We start from the raw sequence: 26,004 nt of genomic DNA, 5'->3' as shown, positions 1-26,004 counted from the left end.
ATTTAGGTCCCCAAGCAAGAACTATTCTTATGCAATCAAGTTTACCACAGGCTCAGCTGGCTTCAATATGGTAAGGAATGAAAAGTCCCTTGGTTTATATAAAGTGGAAATTTTATTTCTTAAATAGATAGGGCCTAATGAGTCTTTAGATTGACACTGTTATTTATCAGGGGTGATATATGGAGTATGCTTAATTTTTCAGTGAGTTTTAACTCACAATGATTCAGTAGTTAAAATGATTTAAAGTTGTCCCTTTTACTACCCTCTTTTGATTTTTAAAAATACAGAAGCAGAGAGATTAATATAATGAATTCTCAAGAACTCATCAGTTCAGTTCAGTTCAGTGCAGTTGCTCAGTCGTGTCCTACTCTTTGCGACCCCATGAATCGCAGCACGTCAGGCTTCCCTGTCCATCACCAACTCCCGGAGTTCACTGAGACTCACGTCCATCGAGTCAGTGATGCCATCCAGCCATCTCATCCTCTGTCGTCCCCTTCTCCTCCTGCCCCCAATCCCTCCATAACACATCCTAAATAAATGTCCCCTCATGGCTAGTCCTGCCTCTCCCCTTCTTTCAATTATTTTAAGCCAAATCTCAGTCATTATATCATTTCCATCTGCAAATATTTCAGCCTGTATCTTGAGAAGACGTAGGAATTTTTTTTTCTACATGACCATAATACTAAAAGTCCACTTAAAACTGTTAATAGGAATTCTTATCATTAAGTTAATCAGATAGTGTTTAAATTCCTTAGATTGTCTCATAATTTTTTATAGCTGATTTGTTCAAATCAGGACTAAAATAAATCTATATTTTGTAACAGATGGTTGATACCTTTTAAGTCTCCTTTAACCTATAAATTTCCCCTGGTCTTATTCTCCCCTTTCCCTTACCCACCCGCACCAAAAAAACCCCCAGATCATTTGTCCTATGCTTTCTTCCAGCCCACCTTTAGCTGATTGCACCCTTGTGGTGTTAATTCATTCTTGTATTTCCTGTAGATTGGAAATTAGATCTAAGGTAGAGTTTCTCCACCTCAGTGCTGTTGACATTTTTGGCATGATAACTCTTTGCTGGTTAAGTAGTGTCTCTGGCCTCTGCCAACTCCAGTAGTATGATCCCCCCCGTCCCCCACATGTGACCATCAGAAATCCAGACACTGACAGATGTTCTTTGCTGTACCAAATCAATCAGTGTTTGAGAACTACTGATTCAGATCTGAGGAGAACCACTTGTCAGATTCAAATTTGATTTTTTTTTTTTTGCAAAGTGCATCAGAGATGATACTGAGTACTTTTATCAGGAGGCACACAAATGTCTCTCTATTTTGTAATTAATTTTTGTTTTTTTTCCGGCTGTGCCGCGTGGCTTACGAGAGCTTAGTTCTCTAACCAGGGATCAAACCTGTACCCTCTGCAATGGAAAAGCAGAGTCCTATCCACTGGACCACCAGGTGGTTCTCTGTAATGATTTTTAGTAGCTATTGATGAGCATTGCCTAAATCCTGTAGGATTCTTTACACTTAAATATTAACTAGAATGGTTTCTTCAGGAGTGTTTCTTTCTCAGTTATGCATTATTCATTGATTCTGCCAGGAAGATAAACCCGGTCTGCACTGCTTACCTGCTAGGATCCTAATTTTGCTGCAGGCACGTTGATTTGGTTGTTTCATAAGTGGTCAAGCTCTAGGTCAAGCCCAGCCTGGCCCTTTCTGTTTTGTATTAAAGAGCCTACCTTTTGCATTAGAGTAATAATAGACCAGTTAGCAAACATCTTATCTCTGTGACACATCCAGACCTCTTGAAGTCTGGATGTGTACCAGTATCCTAGGACCCTCTGAAATAAAAGCTAAAGACCTCACATTTATGGAGGTTGGTTGTTTTCATGACGCTAGCATATAATGAAATGTGTGTACCAGCATCTGGAGGCAAAGAAGGGGTGACTGTAAAGAGACAGGGAAATTTGGGCAGTGATGAAACTGTTCTGTTTCATTGTAGTAGCCATACAACTGATTGTGTTTGTCAAAACTCACAGAACCATACTGTATAAAAGGGGTGGATATTACGGAAATTGTACCTTAAAAAAAAAAGTTTATGCCACCTGAGGAAATTTCAGACTTTGGAGGAGTTTCTTGATTTATGGCATCAGCAAAGCCCAGTTAGTTGCTCAGTGTAGCGTCTGTTCTGTTGACATCTTAGTGAACAGCTTTGTTGTCTTGCATTCTCTTTTTGGTGTCCAGTTGTTTTTTTAAAAAGTCATATTCTTGGACTTGCTGGGGAAGGTCTGTTTAATTAGCTAATCCTAAATTAAGATTATAAAGAACAGTGGTGATTAAATCGTGAGGTTAAGGAACAGAAAACATCTTGCCTCTGGTTGGAGGCCGTGAAGACCCACACTTGGAGTCCTGGATCAGGGGTTGGTCCAGTTAGCTAAATGTTGTCTGCAGCTGATTTTGTAGGTGAAGTTTTGTTGTAAAGACAGCTGTGCCCATTCATTTCTTTGTATACTGTCTGTGGCTAGTTTCCTGCTGGAGCAGCAGAATTCAGTGTGATAGTGATTGTGTGTTCTGCAAAGCTTAAACATTTAGTATCTGACCTGATAGTCTGTGGAGCGTGGTGTTTAAACACACATGGAATGTGAGTATGACATAGCTTAAATGGGTGCAAGGACTGAGAAGCATGTAATTATAATCGCAGTTAACATCTGTTGAATGCTGAGCACCATCCCAGCTAGATGGGTTGTCTCATTTTGTCTTTGTAACAGTGGTATGAAGTCGGTACGATTTTTATAAATGGAGGTACAGAAGGACTCAACTGGCATAGAGTCAGAATGAGAAAACAGATCATTGAAATCACTTGTGAATAGTAACGAGCATGCATTTTCATGAAACTAGATTACAATGAACTTTCTGTTGAATAGGAATCTTTCTGACATTGATCAAGATGGAAAACTCACAGCAGAAGAATTTATCCTGGCTATGCACCTCATTGATGTAGCTATGTCTGGTCAACCACTGCCACCGGTCCTGCCCCCAGAATACATTCCACCTTCCTTTAGGTAAGGAATATTTGGTTCTCATAAGAAATTGTGTGCTAAGTATGTTCATTTCAAACTTGGCTTTGTTGGCTGTATATCTTATGTTCATTTTTTCTTCTTGGCAAGTGAATGAAATCTCCACGTATTGAACTGAATCTTCTTAGGCAGCTTTTGTGTTAATCTTTGCCTGTTCCGTACTTTAAAGTACTTAAATAGACTGTTAGTAAAACAATCAGGTATAACATCACAAAGTTGGTGCTTTTGAGACTATCCATGTAATCAAAACTCACCAAATGTTAAAGTGAAACATCAGCCTGCACATAGAAAATAAATAACCGAGATTCTGCCTGTGAATTCTACACATTCCAGAGGTAACAAAATGCTGGCAATGTAGAAATTATAATCAGCAAAATAATGAAAGAAAATTATCCTGGTCTGAATTACAATCTCAGTGGAGAGGTCAAGAGGGTAGTTCAGAGTCCAATTGGGAGGACTGGTATCCCCCACCCACACACAGCCGTGTACGCATAGCCCTCTCAGACAACTGCCTCTCAAAGCTTTAACTCAAAAGACAAATTTGAGCTCTTACAAGTGCACAGAAGAACAAAAGAAGCCCAGATAAGAATTTCTGTCCCGATTCCTCCAATGTCGGGAAAGATTAGGGGCAAAGTCTCCATAAAAGTATGAGACATGGAACCATTGCGGTCAGCACATATGAAGTACGGGGAAGCTGAGAACACAGTGTAGGAAGAAACCAGTAGCTGGACAGTTTGTTCATAAAATCTCACAGCTGCAAGAATCATAAGAGACACTTAACACTGGTGGGTATGTTTGTATGTGTATGTGTGTGTGTGTGTTAGTTGCTCAGTTGTGTCTGTCTCCAGGCTTCTCTGTCCATGGAGGTTCTGCAGGCAAGAAGAATGAAGTAGATTGCCATGCCCTCCTCCAGGGGATCTTCCCAACCCAGGGATCAAACCCGGGTCTCCTGCATCGCAGGCAGACTCTTTGCCATCTGAGCTGCAAGGTGGAAGCTGACATAAAGAAAGCATAGAAAGAAGATAGGTAGACTGGTTTAAAAGAGAAAGATAATGGGGAAAGTGACACTAGCTGGTAAACGATGTGATTTGTTTTAAGGACTATTAAGTGTAGTCATTCCATGTGTTTATTAAGAGAGCAAATGTAGAGATTCTGGAAAGGGAAAGGAGATGCTCACAATTAGCGGAGTTGCTAGTCTTCCCTTGGAAGAATTTAATATTCCATAGGAAGGAAACTATGTCTCAGACACTGCTCCAACCACTTGATGATTGTTAACTGATTTAATCCTTTGAAATTGTCCTAATTTTGTGATGGTTCTAAATACTTAAATGAACTTGGGATTCATAGTCTGATGACATTCAGATATTCATTTTTTAAAAACTCTTTATATAAATGGAGAAGAGCACATCTTTATCTTTTCCTCACCAAAAATGTCATCTGCTCCATTTTCTATGGCATAATCTTTAAAAGGTGGTTTTTCATGGTTTGCTCAATTCTATCTTGGCAGCTAGACGTGAAACCATTTTCTTTTTTCCACAATTGCAGAAGAGTTCGATCTGGTAGTGGTATATCTGTCATAACCTCAACTTCGGTGGATCAGAGGTTGCCAGAGGAACCAGTTTTGGAAGATGAACAGCAACAACTAGAAAAGAAACTACCTGGTAAGACAGTCTTCATATTTGAATTTTACAGCCTGTTAGAGATTTTCTGTCTCTAGGGCAAAGATGGAGGTAAAATGTATTTAGCTAATGACATTATTGCTATGTTTCTTTACCTGACCTTAGTCAGAAAGGAGACACTTTGCATATGCTTTTTGGATTTTAATATATGTATAGAATGTACTGATGCACCTTTGTTCTAGCTCTGAAATTGAAATCTATTTAACACTTACCAGAAATTTTATAAATGTTATCTATTAAGCACTGAAAATTGATAAGTCTTTAAGGTAATGGCTTAATACCACCAGTATAGAAATAGAATATAAAGTTGCCGTCTGTTGTTTTCTCATGTTGTTATAGAATCGAAAGCTCCTTGATAGCAAGAAGCTATTTTAAATTTAATAGGAACCTAATTTAAATTACCCTCATTTACAATGAGAAATTCATCATACTATTAAAATATTCTCTGGTGGTTATGAATTATTAATATGAGATGGTAATTGATACTAAGACACCCTGATGAAATTTATTATGGAGTCAAGAGAAAATGGTAAATACCCTGTCAGTGTCATTTTGCTGCATTTCAGGTGCTCAGGGAATAATCGACCTGCTGAGGACACTACTAGCTCTCCCGCCCTCCTCTTCAACTAAATTACTTTTTGTTCACTGAAACTGCTTCCGGAAAATGTTCTTTGTGGAAGTGTGTTGAGTAGAGTGAAGAATCTGAACGTTAATAATACATGGTCCATGCCCTCTAGAAGGTTAGGATACAACTGAGGATTTAAGACATCCATATAAACACCATCAAAGCAATGCATAACTGTGATAAATTCATGAAGGCAGAATTATAGATACACAGCAGAGCTTACTTGTGGTTGGTTAGCACAGACTGGCAAATACACTGGCAGTTAAATCTCTATGGAAGAGGTCACAGTGGAGTTGAGATTTGAAGATCAACAGGGTCATTACAGGGCTGGGAAAGAGGAACATTTCAGGTTAATAATCATGGGAATAAAGTCTTCAAGCAAATAAGGACAGGAATCCTTAGAATTTGGAATTTTCTTTTTCTGTTGGTGGAAGATATTTAATTCTTTTTTGGCTGCACTGGGTCTTCATTGCCATGCAAGGGCCTTCTATAGTTGAGGTGAGCTGGATCAACTCTGAATTATGGTGTGTGGGCTTCTCATTGCAGTGGCTTCTCTCTGTTGCTGAGCAAAGGCTCTGGACAAGCTGGTTTCAGTAACTGGAGCTCTCAGGCTTAGTTGTCCCACGGTGTGTGGAGTCTTCCTGGACCAGGGATCGAACCCATGTCCCCTGCATTGGCAGGTGGATTCCTGTCTACTGTGCCACCAGGGAAGTCCAACATTTCAAGTTTTGAACAAGATGTGACATTATTAGAGGTTTTGGTTAATGCGTTCTTTCTTTCAACAGCTGTTTATTATGTGCCTCTGTGTATCAGAAATGGGGCCAGATTTTGGAATTAAAAAGGTATATAGGGACTTTCAGTTTTTGTTTTTTTTTTTTAATTGAGGTAAAATTTGCTTAACATAATATTGATCATTCAAAGTCAGCTAGTCTGGGTGCCTTAAACAGCAGCAATTTACTTCTTACAGTTCTGGAGGATAGAAAAGTGCATGATCAGGATGCCATCCAATTCTGTTCCTGGTGAGTGCGCTTTTCCTGACTTGCAGATGGCTGCATTCTCACCAGATCCTCACTTGGCCTTTTCTGGGTGTGTACTTTTGCCTGGAAAATCCCATGGATGGAGGAGCCTGGTGGGCTGCAGTCCATGGGGTCGCTAGAGTCGGACACGACTGAGCGACTTCACTTTCCCTTTTCACTTTCATGCATTGGAGAAGGAAATGGCAACCCACTCCAGTGTTCTTGCCTGGAGAATCCCAGGGACGGGGAACCCTGGTGGGCTGCCGTCTATGGGGTCACACAGAGTCGGACACGACTGAAGCGACTTAGCAGCAGCAGCAGCAGCACATGAAAAGAGAAAGATGACTCTCTCTTTTCTTATAAGGCCACTAATTCATAACGAAGGTCCCATAGTCATGACTTTATCTTAACCTGAATTATAAAGGTCCCCTCTCCAAATACCAGCCCACTGCTTCCACGTCTGAATTGATAGGGTGGAAAACACTCAGTCCAAAACAATGGCCATAGCTAGTTACTCAACATTCTCCCTTTTCCCCAGTCCCTAGTAATCATCAGCCTGCTATCTGTGTCTTTGGATTTACCCCCTCTGAATATTTCATAGAAATAGTATTATGCAGTTGGTGTTCTTTTGTCTGGCTTCTTTCACTTAGCGTAGTATTTTTGAGATTTTATCCACAATGTTGTTCAGTTGCTCAGTTGTGTCCTACTCTTTGCAACCCCATGGACTGCAGCATGCCAGGCTTCCCTGTCTTTCACCATCTCCCAGAGTTTGCTCAAACTCATGTCCATCGAGTCGGTGATACCATCCAACCATCTCATCCTTTGCTGTCCCTTTCTCCTCCCGCTTTCAATCTTTCCCAGCATCAGGGTCTTTTCTAATGAGTCAGCTCTTTGCATCAGGTTTCCAAAGTATTGGAGCTTCAGCTTCAGCATCAGTCCTTCCAATGAATATTCAGGACTGATTTACTTTAGGATTGACTGGTTTGATATCCTTGCAGTCCAAGGGACTCTCAAGAGTCTTCTCCAACACCACAGTTCAAAAGCATCAGTTTTTCGATTTTCAGCCTTTTTTGTGGTCCAAGACCCCCTGGAGAAGGGAATGGCTACCCACTCCAGTATCCTGGCCTCCAGAATTCTATGGACTGTATAGTCCATGGGGTTGCAAAGAGCCAGACATGACTGAGTGGTTTCCACTTTCACTTTTCTCACATCCATACATGACTACTGGAAAAAGATAGCTTTGACTATATGGACCTTTGTTGGTGAAGTGATGTCTCTGCTTTTTGATACGCTGTCTAGGTTTGCATGTATCATTTACTTCATTCCTTTCTCTGGCTGAGAGGACTTGCAGTTTTAAAGTGGGGGAGTGAAATGGGTGTTGCCTCTTCTGAAACCACAAAGGAGCAAAAAGAACAAGAAAACAAAACGTGCTTACCATCTCTGATCTCTCATCTAACTGCCGTGTTTAAGGAAAGTGTCTTCAGTGGAGGCCAGGCAGGAACGTGGGAAGAAGCCAAAAGGATGCTCACAGCTACATATCTCAAGACAAAGTGTGAAGTGACAGTTCTTGAAATAGATTGGGAACAATGGGAATGGCGTGCTGCACAGGCTGGGAGCGAGAGCTTCCAGTGTCTGGGGTTGGCTCCCAGGAGAAGCATGTGAGGCAAACACAAAGCTGAGTTGACACTGCTGAAAACACAGAAGGGACATAGAGCATGGAATTTTTTTTTTTTTTTTTAAGTAAAATAAAATGGGTGCAAACAGTGTTAGCAAGGATCAGAGAAAAAAAATTGTTGACCTGAGGATCGTCTAAAATTCATTACCTTGGTGTTCTTCAAAGAAGGAAACTGAATAATAGGTTGGAAAAACTAGTTTACTGAGTGTCCTCTGCATAGTGATTAGGGCACAACCTGCTCTTCAGTGTGAAACCCAGGAGGAGACGTATCATCTTAGCTCTATTTCCAGAAACCATTCTATTTGTTAAAATTGAAAACAGAATGGCACAGTTTTATGCAAAGGAAAAAGAGATAGAAAGGGAAGGACTTTCCTGGTGGTCCAGTGGTTAAGACTCTGGGCTCCCAATGCAGGGAGCTAGGGTTCAATTGCTGGTTGGGGAATTAAGATACCTCACGACTGCTGGCCAAAGAAAAAGAGGTAGAAAAGGAGAAGTTTGTGGTATAGCGGAGAGAGAGGGTCAGTTGCTGAACCAAGGTCGTAGAAAAAGGAAAGGATAAAGTAACAGGGAAGGTATGGAGAATGAGTGGTGATGGAGAAGTTCTGTCGAAAGATTATTCCAGAAACTGAGTTTTGGGCATTCTGAATGCTGTGATGCGGTTCATCTGCAGGAGAGGGTATGTAAACGAGACGCTGAGTGTAAGGGCCTGTACCTGGGTGCTTATTCGTGAGGGCAGAGGCGGGCGGGAAGCTTAGGGAGTTCGTATCTGCAGGTCCGTTACTCATTGACGATGTGCTGTGGAGTTTTTCCTTTGAAAGTGTCTGTTGAACATCATATGGCTTTTCATAATCGTCCTGTCTCTTGTCTGAAAGTAACCTTTGAAGATAAGAAGCGGGAGAACTTTGAACGGGGCAACCTGGAGCTGGAGAAGCGGAGACAAGCGCTCTTGGAGCAGCAGCGTAAAGAGCAGGAGCGCCTGGCCCAGCTGGAGCGGGCAGAGCAGGAGAGGAAGGAGCGGGAGCGCCAGGAGCAGGAGCGCAAAAGACAACTGGAGCTGGAAAAGCAGCTAGAGAAGCAGCGGGAGCTGGAGCGGCAGAGGGAGGAGGAGCGAAGGAAGGAAATCGAGAGGCGGGAGGTGAGCAGCTGGAAACAGTCATGTCATTAACACGGGCGCTCTTCTAGAATCGTTAAAGTGTCAGTAGTGTATCAGGCCTTCCCTGATGGCTCAGCAGGTAAAGAATCCACCTGCAGTGCAGGAGATGGCAGGAGACACAGGTCCGATCCCTGGTCTGGGGAACTGAGATTCGCACATGCCATGTGCTTAGTCGCTCAGTCGTGTCCAACTCTCTGCAACCCCGTGCACTGTAGCCCCGCCAGGCTCCTCTGTCTATGGGATTCTCCAGGCAAGAATACTGGAGTGGGTTGCCATGCCCTCCTCCAGGGGATCTTCCTAACCCAAAGATCCGAACCTAGGTCTCCCACATTGCAAGCAGATTCTTTATACCATCTAAGTTTGAAGAAACAAAATTTTAAGAAGGCATAAAAATATGGCCATCCCTGATGGCTCAGTCGTAAAGAATCTGCCTGCCAGTGCAGGAGATGTGGGTTTGATCCCTGGAATGGGAAAATCCCCTGGAGAAGGAAATGGCACCCAGTCCAGTATTCTTGTCTGGAAAATCCCATGGACTGAGGAGCCTGGCAGGCTGTACTCCTTGGTGTCACAAAGAGTCAGAGACAAGTGAGTGACTGAGCACACACAACAATAATACATTAACCCAGTCTTGTTTTTTTCTTTTTACAATTCAGTAGTTTTAGTTATTCACAAAGTTGTGTGACCATCACCACTGATTTATCACCCTGAAAAGAAATTGTTAACCATTAAGGAGTTACTATTCCCCTTTCCCATTGCGCCTTGCCCTGAACAACCACAGATTTACTTTCTGTCTCTACACCTTTGCCTATTCTGGACATTTTGGATAAACGGAATGATAGAATATGTGGCTTTTTGTGTCTGGCTTTCACTTTCAAGGTTCATCCAGTGTGTAGATTGAATAAATACCTATTCCTTTTTATAACTGAGTAATATTCCATTACCTGGATAGACAACATTTTATTTATCTACTCATCAATTTGATGGACATTTGGTTTTTTTTTTTTTTTTTTCCTGCCTTTTGGGTATTTTGAATAACATTGCTGTGAACATTCATATACAAGTTTTTGATAACTGAGTCTTATGACAAACTATTGCTATCAATTATGTATTTTTTAGCCTTTTTTCTGCATTCATATACACATATAGAAATAGAAAGGTTCATATGGTAGAGAGGCTGAGCGTTTACTGAAATTGTTTTTTAAACCACTGTAATGGTACCACACTAAATAATTAAAGTGTTTGTCACCTTTTTCTTTTTCCACTTTAGAAAACAAGTCTAGTAATCTTTACTGTATTTTATGGAAGGCTTCCTAAATTTGGTGCCATACCTGGATGTGGGCCAAGCCAATCTCTTGTCTGTCTTTCCAGTTTTAGTATGTTGTGACAGAAGCAATGCCATGATCCTCTTGTGTGGATGAAATGTATTTTAAAGATGAGGGATTTTTTTCTTTATAAAAAAATAATATGGTTTCATCTCCTGATGAATGCTTTTGAAAACTTCTAGCTTCTAAGGTGCCTTTTCATTTAGGCACATACACACAGATAATAGCAAGATTTTCCTTTCCAGAATGACAACCAAAAGATAGGCCACCTTTCCTTCTTTAATTTTTTTTTTTAAAGCATTTCAGAGTGTTTGTTCAGAACTATATAATGGCATTTACGATGTGCCAGGCATTGGTTAAGTTCCTGGAGATGTTGTGGTGACTAGGTACCCACCTGTCCTCCAGGCCCTTACAGTGTAGCTGGAGCACAAATATGTAAGAAGCAGTTATGATACAATGAAGAGTGCCAGGTGCCCTGACACTTCCTCTGCCCAGCAGCCATCAGAGTCAGGGTTGAAGAGAGCTGACGTTGCTGGAAAAATTACAGAGCCTTCTGTGCTAACAAGGAAACAAATGATTAGGGACATAGGAGTCATGGACTTTTAAAGCTTGAGATAAATAATTTCTCCTATGACAGAAGAAATAATAATTACTCGTTTGATGGAAGAAAGTTTTTTTTTGTTTTGTGTGTTAGTTCTGGGGGTTTTCCTAGGTTAACTTGCCTTTTTTGAAAAGATAATTTTGTTGTATTTATTTGGCTGCTTTAGGCTGAGCGACTTCCCTTTCACTTTTCACTTTCATGCATTGGAGAAGGAAATGGCAACCCACTCCAATGTTCTTGCCTGGAGAATCCCAGGGACGGGGGAGCCTGGTGGGCTCCGTCTGTGGGGTCGCACAGAGTCGGACGCGACTGAACGACTCAGCAGCAGCAGCAGCAGCAGGTCTTAGTTGCAGCATGTGGGACCTTTAGTTGAAGCGTGTGGTATCTAGTTCCTTGACCAGGGATTGGACCCGGGCATGCTGCATTGGGATCTCGGAGCCCTAGCCACCAAGGAACTCCCATAATTTTCCTTGTTTTCTTTTATGAGTCAGTAAATAAGGAAGAGCAGGTTTACTTACTACACCAAGCATCCTTAAAGACCTAAGGAATCGAATGTCAGTGATCCAATAGTCCTTTCTGTTCTCAACCCATGTGACTGTGATTGCCTTTCTGAATATTCTCTTTTTTCCCATAGAAGTAATAACATATTTGTATGAAATGTTGTGCTGTTTTATAATGAAAATCACTTGTCGTGTTTAATACCATTTCATCCCTAAAAGAAAAGACTTACGAGATGTAACGTTTATTAAGAGACATTGAAGAGTGTAAGAACTGAGCAGTTAATAAATCGTCTGTTTGTGTATGTCACAGGCTGCGAAACGGGAGCTTGAAAGGCAAAGACAGCTTGAATGGGAACGGAATCGAAGACAAGAACTATTAAATCAAAGAAACAAAGAACAAGAAGACATAGTTGTACTGAAAGCAAAGAAAAAGACTTTGGAATTTGAATTAGAAGCTCTAGTGAGTAGTTTGATTGTGCTTTGGGAACCCACTTGCATTGAATTGTTAAATGCTAATGATTCTTATTATTTTTCACTTGTTAAAGAATGATAAAAAACATCAATTAGAAGGAAAACTTCAGGATATCAGATGTCGACTGACAACCCAAAGGCAAGAAATTGAGAGCACAAACAAATCTAGAGAGTTGAGAATTGCAGAAATCACCCACCTACAACAGCAATTACAGGTGAGAAAATATGTCCCTTAAAAGCCTTTTGGCTTCCTTTCTTTGATTCACTTCATTCACTTATTCACGCACAAGCATCCAGCAGGCCAAGATGAAGCAGACAGGGTACTTGCCTGAAAGTACTTGTTGCTCAGTTGCTAAGTCGTGTCTGACTCTGTGACCCCATGGACTGCAGCACCCAGGCTTCGCTGTCCTTCACTATCTCCCAGAATTTGCTCAGACTCATGTCCATTGAGTTGGTGATGCCGTCCAATCAGCTCATCCTCTGAAAGTAGGCTGTCTGGTAATTCAGCACACTTGCTGGGACTGCTGCATGCCAACTCAGTGCAAGCACCGGTAAGCACTGAGGATCCAGCAGTGGATAGCAGAGACAAACCCTGCCCTCATGGAGCTTACCTTCTGTCTGCAGGGTAGACAAGGACTCAGGAAATAAGACTAGCATGTTCTCTATTAGAAGAGGGAAAGTTGCTCTGGAGAGTGAGTAGGGAAGAGAGTCTCCAGTAGAGAGGCCTGTGATTTTAAGTAATGTGGTCAGGTCAGGCATCTCTGTGAGTATGATGTTGGGGCAAAGACTTGAAAGAGGTGAATGGCTGAGCCAGATGGACATCTAGCAGAGCAAGTTCTAGGTAGGGCAACAGTTGTGCAGAAGAACTAAGGCTATAAGCTGGTCTCTGGGATGCCAGTTACAGCAAGGAGACAGCTATGGTTGGAGCAGCTGGGGGCTGGATCATGCAGGACCTGTAGTCTACTCCTGGGACTTTGGCTTTACCATGATAACCACAATAAAGAAGTGCAATTAAGTATATCAGGAGGAGTTCCAGAGATACGTGTATAGAGAATAGTTGGAGACACAATGGAGTACTCTAAGCAGTTCTGCTTTTATTTTATTACCTATTCAGCTTTCACCACCAAGTTGTTAAAATTTCATCTGGTTTGGTTTCAAGTGTTGAGTTAGAGGGGGTATCCAATTCATGTAGATACTGTTCTGCATACCATCCTAAAAGGTGATCAGTTTTGGACACCGTGACTTTAATTTCAGCTTCTTTTTCTCAGCCTGACAGTTTTGAGATTTATCCATATTTTTGAGTGAATCAGTCCTTTGTTCCATTTCATCAGTTCAGTCAGTTCAGTCACTCAATTTTGTCCAACTCTTTTTGTGACCCCATCCCTATCCATCACCAATTCCCAGAGCTTGCTCAGACTCATGTCCATCAAGTCAGTGACACCATCCAACTATCTCACGCTGTCGTCCCCATCTCCTCCTTTACCAGTGAGTCAATTCTTCGCATCAGGTGGCCAAAGTATTGAACTTCAGCTTCAACCTCAGTCCTTCCAATGACTATTCACGACTGATTTCCTTTAGGATTGACTGGTTTGATCTTGCAGTCCAAGGGACCCTCAAAAGTCTTCTCCAACACCACAGTTCAAAAGCATCAATTCTTTGGCATTCAGCTTTCTTTATAGTCCATCTCTCACATTCATACATGACTACTGGAAAAAGCAGAGCTTTGACTAGGTGGAAAATTTGGCATTACTTTGTTGGCAAAGTAATGTCTCTCTCCTTTTTAATATGCTGTCTAGGTTGGTCATAGCTTTTCTTCCTTTTCATCACTGAGTAGTATTTCCTTATTTATCCCATCACCTGCTGAGGGACATTTAGGTTTTTTCCAGTTTTGGACTTTATAACTAAAGCTGCAGTGAGTATTTACTTATATTTCTTTATGTGGAAATATATTTTATTTCTCTTGGTTAAATTTTAGGAGGGGAATTACTGTCATATAAGTATGTGCTTAGCCATGTCAGAGTCTATCAAACTGTTTCTACAGTGGTTGTGTCATTTCACATTCTCACCAGCGGTGCACCAGCCCTTCAGCTGCTCCTCACTGTCGCCAACACTCCCTTTTGTCATTGTTTTTAGTGTCTCTGGTGGGTGGGCAACAATGTCTCATGTAACTTTAATCTGCATCTCCCTGAAGGCTGAATGCTGTTGGCTGTTGGTTCTTATGTGTATTAGTGTGCATCTTCTGTATGTGTTTTGTGAACAAATCTTTAACTCATCCTTTATTGGGTTGCTTATCTTATTATCAGAGTTCTTTATATAGTCTTATAAGAAGTCCTTTGTCAGATAAGTGTTTTGCAAATATTTTCACCTAGTCTCTGGCTTGCCTTTTCATTTTTGTAATGGTGTTTCTTAAAGGGCAGGTGTTTTAACTTTTAAAGTTCAATTTATTTTTTCTTTTACAGTTTTTTATGTTCTATCCAAGAAAGCTTTGACTATCCCAAGATTGAAGATGTTTTTCCCTTATGTTTTCTTCCAGAAGTTTTATACTTTTATCTAACATACTTAGTTCTGTGATCCAGTTTTGATTGATTTTTATGTTAAGTGCAAGGTAAGGTAATGAGAGTCACTTTTTTCCATACCAACACCCACTTTGTTCTATCAATGTTTATTAAAAACCTTAGTAGTTTGTTGATAGTCAGCTGACCACATTTGTAAAAATCTTTCCTAGACTCTCTTTTGTTCCGCTGATCTACATCTGTCCTTTTACCACTATTTCCCTCTGTTGACCTGCAACTGTGGAGATTTTAAAGTGTTTTTTCCTCCTTTATTTTATTAATATGGTGCTTTACATTGATTAAAATTTGAATGTTAAACCAACTTTCCATTCTTGGGGTAAACTGCCCTTCAGTTCAGTCAGTTTAGTTGCTCAGTCGTGTCTGACTCTTTGCGACCCCATGGACTGCAGCACACCAGGTCTCCCTGTCCATCACCAACTCCCAGAGTTTACTCAAATTCACGTCCATTGAGTTGGTGATGCCATCCAACCATCTCGTCCTCTGTTGTCCCCTTCTTCTCCCGCCTTCAATCTTTCCCAGCATCAGGGTCTTTTCCAATGAGTCAGTTCTTTGCATCAGGTGGCCAAAGTATTGGAGTTTCAGCTTCAACATCAGTCCTTCCAATGAACACTCAGGACTAATTTCCTTTAGGATTAACTGGTTATGTCTCCTTGCAGTTCAAGGTCCTCTCAAGAGTCTTCTCCAACACCACAGTTCAAAAGCATCAATTCTTCTGCACTCAGCTTTCTTTATAGTCCAACTCTCACATCTATACGTGACTACTGGAAAAACCATAGCCTTGACTAGACGGACCTTTGTTGACAAAGTAATGGCTCTTTTTTTTCAGTATGCTGTCTAGGTTGGTCATAACTTTTCTTCCAAGGAGTAAGTGTCTTTTAAATTCATGGCTCAAGTCACCATCCACAGTGATTTTGGAGCCCCCAAAAATAAAGTTTCCCCCTCAGTCAGTCTCTCCCATTAGGAAACTTCCATAAGCCTCTTATCCTTCTCCATCAGAGGGCACACAGACTGAAAACCACAATCACAGAAAACTAATCAATCTAATCACATGGACCACAGCCTGTCTAACTCAATGAAACTGCCCTTAGTCATGGTATATTATTGTTTTAAAAATTATTGTTTAGATCAACTTATTATTATTATGAGTTTTTTTATTTAAATTCATAGGGAATATTAGTTTCATTTCTCATAATGTCCTCATCTACCTTTGGTATCAGGGTAATAAGGAAGTAAATAAGGTATATTCTTTTTTATTTTCTAAGAATTATATGAAATGGTAGTCCTCCCTTGATATCCATGGTGCCCTGGTTCCAAGCTAACTGAGGATACCAAAATCCATGGATGCTCAAGTTCTTTATGTAAAACGGATAGTATGATAGTCCCTTTGTGTCTGCATATTTGAATGGAAATTTGATCTTAGACTTGCTGAATCCAGATGGACTGGATGTTAGACTGTCTGTGGTGGTAGCTACTGTTTATTGAAGGCCTGGCATGTGAAGACCTTAATGTGAATATTAAATAGAATTCCACAATACCCTAGTAAGGGCAGTATCATTACTCTCATAAGTGGGAAAGTGAAGATTCTAGAAGGGAATATTCTGTTTCAGAATCAGTTTCTAGCTGGGCAACAAGAATCCAAATTTAACCCAGTTTATGTTACTTCAAAACTTTCCTTCTTAACTTGACACCACCCTGCCTCCTTAGCTAACCCTTTCAGCTTCTCTCTTAAAATCCTGTATGAAAGTATGAAAGTGTTAGTTTTTCAGTTGCATCCGACTCTTTGCGACCCTATGGACTGTAGCCTATCGTGCTCCTCTGTCCATGGGATTCTCTGGGCAAGAATAATGGAGTGGGTAGCCATTCCCTTCTCCAGGGGATCTTCCTGACCCAGGGATTGGACCCGAGTCTCCTGCATTGCAGGCAGATTCTTTACCATCTGACCCACCAGGGAAGATTAAAACCCTATATATTTCTTAAAAACTTTGTCTTGCCACCTTTCATAGTTATCAGACTCCAGTCTCAGTGCAGTTGGTCCACCTGTGCAGATTCAACCAACCCTAGGATTCAGAGTGCCAGTCATACTTAGCTATTCTATGTAAGGAACTTGAACGTCCTTGGGTTTTTTTATTGTGGAGATCCTGAAACCAGTACTTCATGGATACTGAGGGATTACTGTTTCTTGCTTAAATTTTTGGTGGCATTCACTAGTGAAGCCTTATGACCTGGACATTTCATTGTGGTAGGATTTATAATTGCAAAATTTGTTTAGTAGATACAGGGCTATTCCAGTTTTCTATTTGTGCTGTATTCTCTTTTGATAATTTGTATCTTTCAGTGAATGTGTCTGTTTCATCTAAGTTAACAAATTTATTTGTATAAAATTGTTTACTATATTCTCTTATTCTTTGCAAGTCTGTAGCGTCTGTAGTGATGTTACATCCTGATGTTGAAAATTTGTGTCATTTACCTCCCATTTCTACTCCTCCTCTCCTCTTTGTTCTCTCCCTTCTCTTCCACCTCCCTCTTTTCTCCAACAGTCTAGCTGGGAACTAATTGGCTTTATTGATGTTTCTTAAATAAATAGTTTTATTTTATTGTTTTTTTCTCTATGGTATCTCTGTTTTCTATTTCATTTACTTTGGCTCCTTATTATTTTCTTCCGTTTACTTATTTTGGGTTTAATTTGCTTCTATCTAGCCTATTAAGAAGAGCTTAGATTATTGAATTTGGAACTTTCTTGATTTCTGATAATATATAAACATGTTAAGCTGTAAATTACCTTCCAAGCATCATCATAGCCATATTACACAAATTTTAACATGTTGTATTTTTATATTCATTCCATTCAGAACCTGTTTTTGATTTCCTTTGTCATTTCTTTGAAGGGTTATTTAGAATTATGCAGTTTAGTTTCCAAATACTTGGATTTCTTTTTTCTGAGCTGTCTGATTGATTTCTGGTTTATTTATGGTATAATCTGTGAGCACAGTCTGTGTGATTTTAATCCTTTTAAGTTTATTGAGACTTATGTTATGGCTCAGCATGTGATCTGTCTTGGTGAATGTTCCATGTACTCTGTTGAAGCTGAGTAGGGTGTCCCCCAAATGTAAGTTGATCAAGTTGGTTCTTAGTGTTGTTCATATCTTCAGTGTCCTTCCTCATTATCACAGAAATCCTAATTAATTTGATATTTGAAATATTAGCATATGACATATAATGTAAATAGTATCAGAAGTTCACTGCTAGAAATTATTTGAAAATATTTTAAAATGCATGCACAAATACGATCTTTTCTATGTTAACTCTCTGTGTCTTTCACTAACTATTAATGAGAAGTTTCATAAAATATGCCCTTAGAAAATTTAGGACCAAAAACCATAGGTTTATTTATTATCTCTGAATGCTGTGTATCCATACATATGTTTATGATTGATGCTTAGTGTGTTTAGTTATTGAAAATAAAATACAAATCAAGGTTCCTGAAAAAGCAGTGAAGTTAAAAATAATGCATGGTTTGAAGAAAGTCAGGTACATAGTAGGCAATGATATATTGGTTTTCTTTCTTTATAAGTATTAGCAGATTCTTGCTATGCAAATGATTCAAGTACCCCTTCATACTGATTTGACCTATTTTTAGAAAGTTAGATTGTACATTTAGAAGTAATGTTGGGACTTCCCCGGTGGTCCACTGGTTAAGATTTCGTGTCTCAGTGATTTCGAGCCGGGCTTCATCTTGATACTTCCTTGTTTGCCCTGGTTCAGGAAAGAAAATTGGGGATTGGTCAGAGACGTGGCCTTGGTTTAGTGGGGCGAATAAGAGGAGGAGCCCAGTTGGCTATGCTTTTTTGGGAAAATGTTCTGATTTGTGTATTCTGTTCTGTCTAAATTTGATGGGATTGGGGAGAGTACTTTTGTTTGTGTGAATTATTCATGTGAGAAGATGCTTCCAAATGTTCTCCACTGAGCTATATCGCCCTACGGTTGGGATGTATAGTACACAAAGATTTCTTACATACAAGCCAGTCGGTATCTAAAGGTGGTTGTTCCAGAAAGGACTGGTTTTTAGCCTCAGGTGAAAATTTTTCATGAAGACATTTTTACTTTTCAAATGAAAAGTTAATACATAGAGATTTATTTTTCTTAAGTCAGAGTAAAAATGAAAGTCAAATACATGCGTGCATGCATGCTAAGTCACTTCAGTCATATCTGACTCTTCGCGACCTCATGGACTGTTGCCCTCCAGACTCCTCTGTCCATGGGATTCTCCAGGCAAGAATACTTGAGTAGCTGCCATACCCTCCTCCAGGGGATCTTCCCAACCTAGAGATCGAACCTGGGTTTGCATTGCAGGCAAATTCTTTACCACTGAGCCACTCGGGAAGCCCCCAAAGTCAAATATTCCTTAATAAAGGCTATAAAAGCTGTCTTTTTTCCTTATATATGTAGAAACTACATTGAATAATTTAAGCTGAACTTAGGCAAATACAATTGATTCTCAAGTCACCCATGAAAATGCCTCACAGTCCTGTACAATATGGTTTAGCTTTTATCTATGTCGGTTAAAAAATAGTCGATTCAAGATTTCTGTGCAGCTGTTTAAAACTGTGGCTTTATCCTCAGCTCCATATGGTGGAGCCACATATGGCGGCTAAGATTCTAATTATTAAAGTCCTGGTTTGAATTCTGTTTCCGACTTCAGGTGTGTGGTCACCCTCAGTTCAGCCCTATTAAGGATCAAAGTTCCTGACAGAACAGTTCCTGGTTAAACTACTGAGTCAGTTTACAAATATCAGGGTAACTGCATTTGTATTTGATCCTAGTGCAATTTGAGAGATCATTCCTTTCCCTTTTCTCTGCTGAGTTGTACTTGTGGTTCACTTTTAAAAGCTTATAAATAGGCAGTAAGTCAATAAAAATGTAAGAAATATCAAGGGAGCTATAACTGTCTTATTTAAACTTTATTTCAGTGAAAAGCATTTGGCAAACAGTTAATTTCTTGGCAAGAAAACAACAACCCTGACTAGTGATTAAATGCAGTTTCGCTGTAGTCGATTTGGGATGAGGTTAGGAGAATCTTTGAAGGAGCAGAAAATTGACCTCTGCCTGCCAGGACTTTGGATCTAAACATGGTAGTTTTCTCCACCATTCATTGCTGCATTCTCTTTCTCTCCTAGGAGTCCCAGCAAATGCTTGGAAGACTTATTCCAGAAAAACAGATACTCAATGACCAATTGAAACAAGTTCAGCAAAACAGTTTGCACAGTAGGTGTTTTCTTTTTAAAGTTGACATTTTCCTTCCTCACAGGCAAGAAATGAGAACCTGAAAAGCCGTTTTTCCTCACTGCCAGTTTGTTTTTCTTATCTCACCATGTTTTTCTAAAACAGGGGATTCACTTCTCACACTCAAAAGAGCCTTAGAAGCGAAAGAACTGGCTCGGCAGCAGCTACGAGACCAACTGGATGAAGTGGAGAAAGAAACTAGGTCAAAATTACAGGAGATTGATATTTTCAACAATCAGCTGAAGGTACCTATTCTGTGTGTGCCCACATGTATGTCTTACTTTGTTATTTTTTCTACGTGGCCAAGATGGTTAGTTGATATTTGACCTCCAGGCAGGAAAATTTATTCTGCTGGTTTGTCAGCCTTCATAAAAAGCCGTCACATTTATAGATGAACATTAAACAATCTGAGTTGAATTTTTGTCCTTTAAAAAATAAAAATGAATCTGGCCTCTTTAAATAAAGGGCTGAGTAAGTGGCCCCGACTTGACATCTGTCTTTCACATGAATGCATTTTTGCACATCTTCATCCTTCTGTCTGTTGAGAACGCCATCAAGTTGAATTGCCAAAAGCTGGGCTCCAAAAGCTGCATCTTTCTTATGTTCTTTGAAGAAGATTGAAAAGGAACTGTTTTCTCTTTGAAAGCTAAGAATTTTTTTCGCCAATTCTTACCTTCAGGATTGTCCTTGAATATAAATAGATCCTTGTTTTGTGACCTCACACTTTAAAATATTATGGATTAGTGGAGTAATTACCTTTGTCTCTGTGGTGGAAGTGGTGCATGGTTTTGTTAAATTTTCTCAGTGTAACAGGAAAATTCCAAAGCTCCCAGGGGAGGTACCGGTGGTGAAATCACAGCCTTTTTCTGATTTGGTGCTTTTGGTTTAACGTGACAGCTTTATAATTAAGAGTGATTATTATCCTGTAGTAAAATATCTTGAAATACAAGCAGCTTATTTCCTATTAACAGCAATCACATACTTTAGATTTAAGTAGATATTAAAGTTTTTAATCAGTTATGTTCTTTTAAAAAGTTGGATTTTACACTTTTTTTTCCCCCCCTCAAGTATTTTCTGTTTCCAACCTAAAATCCTTTATACTTGCTTCTGGCCAGTTTAGCTTCTGATACTTAGGAAAGGTTTAAGTACTTTTCTTCATTATTCTGTTCTTCATTATTAGAAATACAAAAACAAATTTGAAAGCATATTTGAGATTTTTAGTTGACTTTAAAATTTTGATTCTAGGCCAGCTTGTCTAGACATTTGAGTTTGAGGTATTTGTACTGTTTTTCAGAGTAATAAGTAATGAGGTTTTCACAATTATACAATTCCAGGAAGATGATCTTAGGGGAAGTATTATTTGAGCCAATTTACCTTTGTGAGTTTTTTTAAAATATTGCTTTCATGCTTACACTGAATATGTTTGTATATGTGTGTATGTGCACTCTATATATTTTCTGTATGTGTCCATATATGATTATGTGTCATATAAGTATTGGAATTACAGCTGTCAGTTCTCCTTCTCTAGAATAAATAGAAACACTGACATTACCTCTCATTATTACTTGTCACTATTACCAGCAATCCTTTTTCATAGTCTCTTGGAATATAAACTTAAGTATTCAGGTGTCTTCTGACCCAGGCAGTACTCCAGATTTATGCCTTACTCTTAAATTTCCTTTCTCTAAAAGTTTGGCCCAAAGCAAGGTTCACATGTCAGAAGATGGCCTCTGGTCGGTGGATTTGATAATGCCTAGATAACTTACAGATTATTTTTGCTGTTGTACTGTTGTCATTGCTAAAGAGAACACCCTGCAGATGTGATGTGAGTCAGTCTCACTGTTTAGTTGACTAATGCTGACTTCAGTAGCAAGAGAGTTTTTAGACCTTTATTCTACTGGCCCTTTTTCCAAATATGTGTGTTTATCACTAGTTGTGACTGACTCTTTGTGACCCCATGGACTGTAGCCCACCAGCCTCCTCTATCCATGGACTTCTCCAGGCAAGAATACTGCTATGAGTCACCATTTCCTTCTCCAAGGGATCTTTCCAACCCAGGGATCGAACCTGGGTCTCCCACACTGCAGGCACATTCTTTACTATTTGAGCCACCAGGGAAACCCGAATATGCTTGTTTTTAAATATTTCTTTCTGTTGTAACTTTTAGTTTTCCATTATTACTTTAAATTTAAGTCAGTGTGGAGAGTAAAAAAAAATCACAAGTCAGTATGTAGCTACATTGTTTTATTATTTAAAACAAAAGTTTGGAGGACTTAGTGACCATATTATGTTTCTGACAGTTGTTATTTCTAGTATTCCTCTCCAGCCTGGTAAGATCAAAACAGAAACAGGTACACTGAAGATCAAAAGATTTATAATTTGAAGGGAACAATTCCTGAGGCTGTAGCCCTTTGCCTGGCAAAGAAATAAAGCCACTCTTTCCTTCTTTTGCAAAAAAAGAAAAAAGATGTATAATTTGATTGAGACAGCTCAGAGGCAGATTTAAGATTTTAGCCTCTTGAGTATCTCCTGTCTGTTTTCTTTGTTATAATCACATTGGCGAATGTGAAGCTTTTTTCTTTTTCTTTTTTCTTTAGAGCTTATTCACTTTGTTGTTGGTGTTGAGTCACTAAGTCGTGTCTGACTCTTTTGTGATCCCATGCACTGTCATCCTCTGGGCTGCTTTGTCCATGGGATTTCCTAGGCAAGAATACTGGAGTGGGTTGCTGTTTTCTTCTCCAGGGGAATTTCCCGACTCAGGGATCGGATCTGTGTCTCTTGCACTGACAGGCGAATTTGTTACCACTAGCAATTATAATTTCTCCTAAGATGAGACGAATGAGGCGAGCCAGCACTCTGACCCTTTGGGATTTCTTCCGTGTGTCCTCCGCAGCATCCTCGCTAACGTTGGCAAAAAGTACTTCTACCTTGCCAAAACACTTCAACTGTCCAGTAATTCCACACATCAGGTTTGATGGTATGAATTTGGTCCATACTAAACCTTCCTCTCCCTAGAGGAAACCAGCCTAGAGAGTATAAAAAAGAAATTAGGACTTCAGATCAGATCAGATCAGTCGCTCAGTCATGTCCGACTCTGCGACCCCATGATCACGGCACGCCAGGCCTCCCTGTCCATCATCAACTCCCAGAGTTCACTCAGACTCACATCCATCGAGTCAGTGATGCTATCCAGCCATCTCATCCTCCGTCATCCCCTTCTCCTCCTGCCCCCAATCCCTCCCAGCATCAGAGTCTTTTCCAATGAGTCAACTCTTCGCATGAGGTGGCCAAAGTACTGGAGTTCCAGCGTTAGCATCATTCCTTCCAAAGATATCCCAGGGCTGATCTCCTTCAGAATGGACTGGTTGGATCTCCTTGCAGTCCAAGGGACTCTCAAGAGTCTTCTCCAACACCACAGTTCAAAAGCATCAATTCTTTGGTGCTCAGCTTTCTTCACAGTCCAACTCTCACATCCATACATGACCACAGGAAAAACCGTAGCCTTGACTAGACGAACCTTTGTTGGCAAAGTAATGTCTCTGCTTTTGAATATGCTATCTAGGTTGGTCATAACTTTCCTTCCAAGGAGTAAGTGTCTTTTGATTTCATGGCTGCAGTCACCATCTGCAGTGATTTTGGAGCCCCAAAAAATAAAGTCTGACACTGTTTCCACTGTTTCCCCATCTATTTCCCATGAAGTGGTGGGACCGGATGCCATGATCTTCGTTTTCTGAATGTTGAGCTTTAAGCCAACTTTTTCACTCTCCACTCTCACTTTCATCAAGAAGCTTTTGAGTTCCTCTTCACTTTCTGCCATAAGGGTGGTATCATCTGCATATGTGAGGTTATTGATATTTCTCCTGGCAATCTTGATTCCAGCTTGTGCTTCTTCCAGTCCAGCGTTTCTCATGATGTACTCTGCATATAAGGTAAATAAACAGGGTGACAATATACAGCCTTGACGAACTCCTTTTCCTATTTGGAACCAGTCTGTTGTTCCATGTCCAGTTCTAACTGTTGCTTCCTGACCTGCATACAAATTTCTCAAGAGGCAGATCAGGTGGTCTGGTATTCCCATCTCTTTCAGAATTTTCCACAGTTTATTGTGATGCACACCGTCAAAGGCTTTGGCATAGTCAATAAAGCAGAAATAGATGTTTTTCTGGCACTCTCTTGCTTTTTCCATGATCCAGCGGATGTTGGCAATTTGATCTCTGGTTCCTCTGCCTTTTCTAAAACCAGCTTGAACATCAGGAAGTTCATGGTTCACATATTGCTGAAGCCTGGCTTGGAGAATTTTGAACATTACTTTACTAGTGTGTGAGATGAGTGCAATTGTGCGGTGGTTTGAGCATTCTTTGGCATTGCCTTTCTTTGGGATTGGAATGAAAACTGACCTTTTCCAGTCCCATGGCCACTGCTGAGTTTTCCAAATTTGCTGGCATATTGAGTGCAGCACTTTCATAGCATCATCTTTCAGGATTTGGAATAGCTCAACTGGAATTCCATCACCTCCACTAGCTTTGTTCATAGTGATGCTTTCTAAGGCCCACTTGACTTCACATTCCAGGATGTCTGGCTCTAGGTCAGTGATCACACCATCGTGATTATCTGGGTCGTGAAGATCTTTTGTGTACAGTTCTTCTGTGTATTCTTGCCATCTCTTCTTAATATCTTCTGCTTCTGTTAGGTCCATACCATTTCTGTCCTTTATCGAGCTCATCTTTGAATGAAATGTTCCTTTGGTATCCCTGATTTTCTTGAAGAGATCCCTAGTCTTTCCCATTCTGTTGTTTTCCTCTATTTCTTTGTATTGATCACTGAGGAAGGCTTTCTTATCTCTCCTTGCTATTCTTTGGAACTCGGCATTCAGATGCTTATATCTTTCCTTTTCTCCTTTGCTTTTTGCTTCTCTTCTTTTCACAGCTATTTGTAAGGGCTCCCCAGACAGCCATTTTGCTTTTTTGCATTTCTTTTCTATGGGGATGGTCTTGATTCCTGTCTCCTGTACAATATCACGAACCTCATTCCATAGTTCATCAGGCACTCTCTATCAGATCTAGGCCCTTAAATCTATTTCTCACTTCCACTGTATAATCATAAGGGATTTGATTTAGGTCATACCTGAATGGTCTAGTGGTTTTCCCTACTTTCTTCAATTTAAGTCTGAATTTGGCAATAAGGAGTTTATGGTCTGAGCCACAGTCAGCTCCTGGTCTTGTTTTTGCTGACTGTATAGAGCTTCTCCATCTTTGGCTGCAAAGAATATAATCAATCTGATTTCGGTGTTGACCATCTGGTGATGTCCATGTGTAGAGTCTTCTCTTGTGTTGTTGGAAGAGGGTGTTTGTTATGACCAGTGCATTTTCTTGGCAAAACTCTATCAGTCTTTGCCCTGCTTCATTCCGTATTCCAAGGCCAAATTTGCCTGTTACTCCAGGTGTTTCTTGACTTCCTACTTTTGCATTCCAGTCCCCTATAATGAAAAGGACATCTTTTTTGGGTGTTAGTTCTAAAAGGTCTTGTAGGTCTTCATAGACCTGTTCAACTTCAGCTTCTTCAGCATTACTGGTTGGGGCATAGACTTGGATTACTGTGATATTGAATGGTTTGCCTTGGACACGAACAGAGATCGTTCTGTCGTTTTTGAGATTGCATCCAAGTACTGCATTTCAGACTCTTTTGTTGACCATGATGGCCACTCCATTTCTTCTGAGGGATTCCTGCCCGCAGTAGTAGATATAATGGTCATCTGAGTTAAATTCACCCATTCCAGTCCATTTCAGTTCGCTGATTCCTAGAATGTCGATGTTTACTCTCGCCATCTCTTGTTTGACCACTTCCAATTTGCCTTGATTCATGGACCTGACATTCCAGGTTCCTATGCAATATTGTTCTTTACAGCATCGGACCTTGCTTCTATCACCAGTCACATCCACAGTTGGGTATTCTTTTTGCTTTGGCTCCATCCCTTCATTCTTTCTGGAGTTATTTCTCCACTGATCTCCAGTAGCATATTGGGTACCTACTGACCTG

General features: G+C 40.2%; 1 protein-coding gene across 10 annotated transcripts in view; it reads left to right on the top strand.

The window, feature by feature from the left end:
- The window catches only part of ITSN1 (intersectin 1), a 246,746-nt gene that overhangs the window by 107,284 nt on the left and 113,458 nt on the right, over positions 1-26,004 (top strand). For all 10 annotated transcript variants that reach the window (XM_027557093.1, XM_027556377.1, XM_027553336.1 and 7 more), the window contains exons 9-16: positions 7-70; positions 2,921-3,058; positions 4,619-4,734; positions 8,941-9,203; positions 11,955-12,104; positions 12,190-12,330; positions 19,863-19,950; positions 20,074-20,213. In XM_027557093.1, coding sequence (XP_027412894.1) covers positions 7-70; positions 2,921-3,058; positions 4,619-4,734; positions 8,941-9,203; positions 11,955-12,104; positions 12,190-12,330; positions 19,863-19,950; positions 20,074-20,213 — 1,100 coding nt within the window. The remainder of the gene's footprint in view (positions 1-6; positions 71-2,920; positions 3,059-4,618; positions 4,735-8,940; positions 9,204-11,954; positions 12,105-12,189; positions 12,331-19,862; positions 19,951-20,073; positions 20,214-26,004) is intronic.

The sequence above is a fragment of the Bos indicus x Bos taurus genome, chromosome 1, assembly GCF_003369695.1.
Source record: "Bos indicus x Bos taurus breed Angus x Brahman F1 hybrid chromosome 1, Bos_hybrid_MaternalHap_v2.0, whole genome shotgun sequence".
Lineage (NCBI taxonomy): Eukaryota > Metazoa > Chordata > Mammalia > Artiodactyla > Bovidae > Bos > Bos indicus x Bos taurus.
Note: the sequence above shows the minus strand (reverse complement) of the source record. Positions and strands in the feature narration are given on the sequence as shown.